This window comes from Austrofundulus limnaeus, unplaced genomic scaffold (genome assembly GCF_001266775.1).
Source record: "Austrofundulus limnaeus strain Quisiro unplaced genomic scaffold, Austrofundulus_limnaeus-1.0 Scaffold556, whole genome shotgun sequence".
In the NCBI taxonomy this organism is placed as follows: domain Eukaryota; kingdom Metazoa; phylum Chordata; class Actinopteri; order Cyprinodontiformes; family Rivulidae; genus Austrofundulus; species Austrofundulus limnaeus.
The window spans coordinates 300,086-303,291 of record NW_013952958.1 but is presented as its reverse complement, the minus strand read 5'-3'; the positions used below and the strand labels follow the sequence as shown (position 1 = coordinate 303,291).

General features: G+C 40.9%; 1 protein-coding gene across 1 annotated transcript in view; it reads left to right on the top strand.

Annotated features, from left to right (window-relative positions):
• The window catches only part of pik3r1 (phosphoinositide-3-kinase, regulatory subunit 1 (alpha)), a 30,398-nt gene that overhangs the window by 18,833 nt on the left and 8,359 nt on the right, over positions 1 to 3,206 (top strand). The window contains exons 3-7 of the mRNA XM_014026457.1: positions 631 to 723; positions 876 to 950; positions 1,159 to 1,290; positions 1,931 to 2,132; positions 2,449 to 2,531. Coding sequence (XP_013881911.1) covers positions 631 to 723; positions 876 to 950; positions 1,159 to 1,290; positions 1,931 to 2,132; positions 2,449 to 2,531 — 585 coding nt within the window. The remainder of the gene's footprint in view (positions 1 to 630; positions 724 to 875; positions 951 to 1,158; positions 1,291 to 1,930; positions 2,133 to 2,448; positions 2,532 to 3,206) is intronic.

Genomic DNA, 3,206 nt, shown 5'->3' with positions numbered 1-3,206 from the left:
GTTTAGAACCAAGGTGTGATTTGAGTTCGGGCTAGATTTAGGGTCAGACATGTACTGGAGGGGTTTTAGGATAAGGGGTCAGGGTTAGGTTAGAGAAATGACCAGAAAATGAATGGAAGTTGATGCACGGTCTCCACGAGGATATAAAAACAAACGTGTGCGTGAGTGTTTGGGGGGCTCTACACATAACCCAAATTATTTTTAAAAGTTTCCTATCTTAAAAAATGTGATTTGAAAGCATCTGTTGTGTGTTGTTTTTTAAGCCAGAGATGAAACAACAAACGACCTTAGTTAGCTTATGTTACTATTTGTTCTGAATCACTTAAACAAGATTTTTAAAAAGATTTATAGTTTTAAATGTTTACATGCAAAATTAGTTTGAATTCACACATTGGTTTTTATTATTTTAGTTCAGTATTTGATGACTGTTGTGTATCTATGGATTAAAAAAATGTCAGTTTTAAAGATGTTTATCACTTTCACACCGTCTGGTGGTAACTTGAGGTAATTCATTTTATACTCATTTGGTTTTCAGAATTAAGTATTAGTCTAATTAGTAATAATTATTGGGAAGCCACAGACTTCTTTAAACGATATTCTCGACTGACTCTTGGTTCTGTTCTCCACAAGGCTTCTGTTTACCGGACTTGACCGAGCAGTTTTCCCTCCCAGAGACTGCTCCACCTTTGCTGTCCAAACTGCTGGAAGCCATTGAAAGGAAAGGTGAGTTCACCTGCTGAAAACTTAGGTGGCCCACCGTAATGAGCTGCTGCACCTGTTCATTGTCTCAACACTGATCCTTTGCATCCACGTCGAACGCTAGCATGAGCAGTTTCACTAAACTGCATTAAATGACCTTGTTTAATCATTTGTAGGTCTGGACAACCCCACTTTATATCGAACATTCACTGCTGGAGGTGGACTTGAAGTCAGACAATATTATGATTGTGGTAAGAAACATTTTCCCCCCCACATTGTAATCTGCTTGTGTGAACTTTGTAAATTTCCACTGAGTGAGACTAGTACAAGAGGAAGTCTCAGATAGTGGGAAACAAGTTGTGTTTGCACATTGATGATGTTAGAAACACCACAAAGAGCTGCGGTTTTGTCATGCACAAGCACGTATGTAGACATGTAACTGGCACTGTTGCACTTCAGATCCTCCTGCAGCAGATCTGGATCAGCTGGAACTTCCAGTCCTGTGTGATGGTCTGCGGAAGTACCTTCAGGATCTGCCCCAGCCCATCATACCTGCTGCAGTCCATGCTCAGATGATCCTCGCGGCCAAAGGTGGGATTCATCAAATTCACTGATGTTTTATTTATTGTGCAGCTGGCCTGAAACAGATGTGCTGATGCGAAGTACCCTCTGTCCTGCTGCGTCACATTTGATCAGCATAAAACCACAAGAGCTCATTAATACCACTGGTCTTTCTGTAGGAACTTTTATATAGAGTTTTTTATTCAGTGTCTGAGTGCATTTGAAAATCATACGATGCATGTATTTAGCACATTCAGAAACTTACTTTTGCACACTTTATAAAAAAATTATAATTTTTTGCTGTGTCTTGCTATGGAAGAAAAAAAGAAAATCACACTTTAGTTCTGTAGCTTTGCGTTTTCTTGCTGTCACGGGGCCAGAAACAGGATATCTGTGGCTAATATGAACTAAAACAAGCCTGAAGGTTTATCTCTATCATCTCTGAGCAGCCAATCACCTGCTAGTGTACCTTACGCTCATTGTCAACCACACTGTCTTTCTGTGGTTTTAAAAACTAACTGCACATGACGCCTTTTTCCATCTCTTGATCGTTTGAAGAGTGAACTTTCATTTCATGCTCTTGTTTAGCTGAGGAAGACCTTTACTGCACCATCGTTTTTTTCTCATCCCATCCATCTGACCTTCTGGCTGCTCTCGTCTTTTCCAACAGAGGTGGTGAACTCTGAGGAATGTGCCCAGCTGCTGCGTCGCATCGCCAGCTCCCCAAGCCTGCCGCCCCAATACTGGTTGACTCTCCAGTGTCTGCTGAGGCATTTTGCAATAGTGTGCCAGAACGGGCCCAAGAACCTGCTCAGCGCCAGGTCTCTGGGCGAGATCTTCAGCCCTGTGTTTTTCCGACAGCAGCCCACCAGGTGAGTGTTGCATTAGTGGACCGTAGCTACGAGTTCAAGTTTGTTAAAGATGGATACGCTCAGCCTGCAGAGAGATGAGTGTGCACGCTCAGTCATGCACGTTCAGTCGAGCACTAACTGCAGACTGTCAGGCACTCATGGGTTTTAGCTTTACACAAATATAGGTTAGAGCTTTTCTCCTCACCAGCTGTGCAGTGCAATTAAAGTAGCTAAGCCAGAATTACTATCAGATTGAAACCAGAACAGCAGTGATCGTCACCTGAGCTGTAAACTTTTAACTTTCCTTTTTTCTCTTTCCTTTCCTCACCCATTCCAGCTGTGAACCCAGTCTGGATGCTTTTATCAAGATCATTGAGGTTCTGGTGACCAGCGAGTGGAGTGAGAGTCAAGTTGCCCCAGGTAGTTAAATTCTTTTATCTTTTACCATGTTACCAAAAGGAGCACAGTTTTGGTTTGCTTCCTTTAGAAGAAAGCATAATGGTATTTTTGCATGAATTATTATTGGGTGCAGAACATGACTGTCTGTGGAGAATAAACGGATGCACTACAGAAACTGAGCGTTTAGCTATTAATAGCACGAGGAGAGTCGTTGAGACTTGCAACGGCTGCAGTTGCTGCTCTCAGTGCCACAGGGTACTCTACCAGGTAAACTGGTATGTTGGACGTAAACTGAGGTAAAATGGTTTTATGGCTCACTACGTGAACTTTAATACAGCTCCTCTTCATGTTTGTGATTGAGAACTTTGATTCAAAACTTGGGAGTTTCCATAGCACACAATGACTTTACTTTATTTACAGAATAAAACTACATTTTTGTACAAGGTTCCCATTGCAAAGTGTTTATTTGCAGACATTCGGATGACATATGACTGTTGATTCTTGGTTTTTAAATGTGATGAAAACTAGGGCTGCAACAACGAATCGATTGCTTCAGAACCGGGTCATTCAGTCAGACAGAACCAGAAGGAAGCAAAACCTAAATAATTAGAGAAAAATCATCACTTCTAAATGCAAATAAATTCTAATTATAATAATAAATTAATAATAGTTTTACATCTAAAAATCATATTTTAT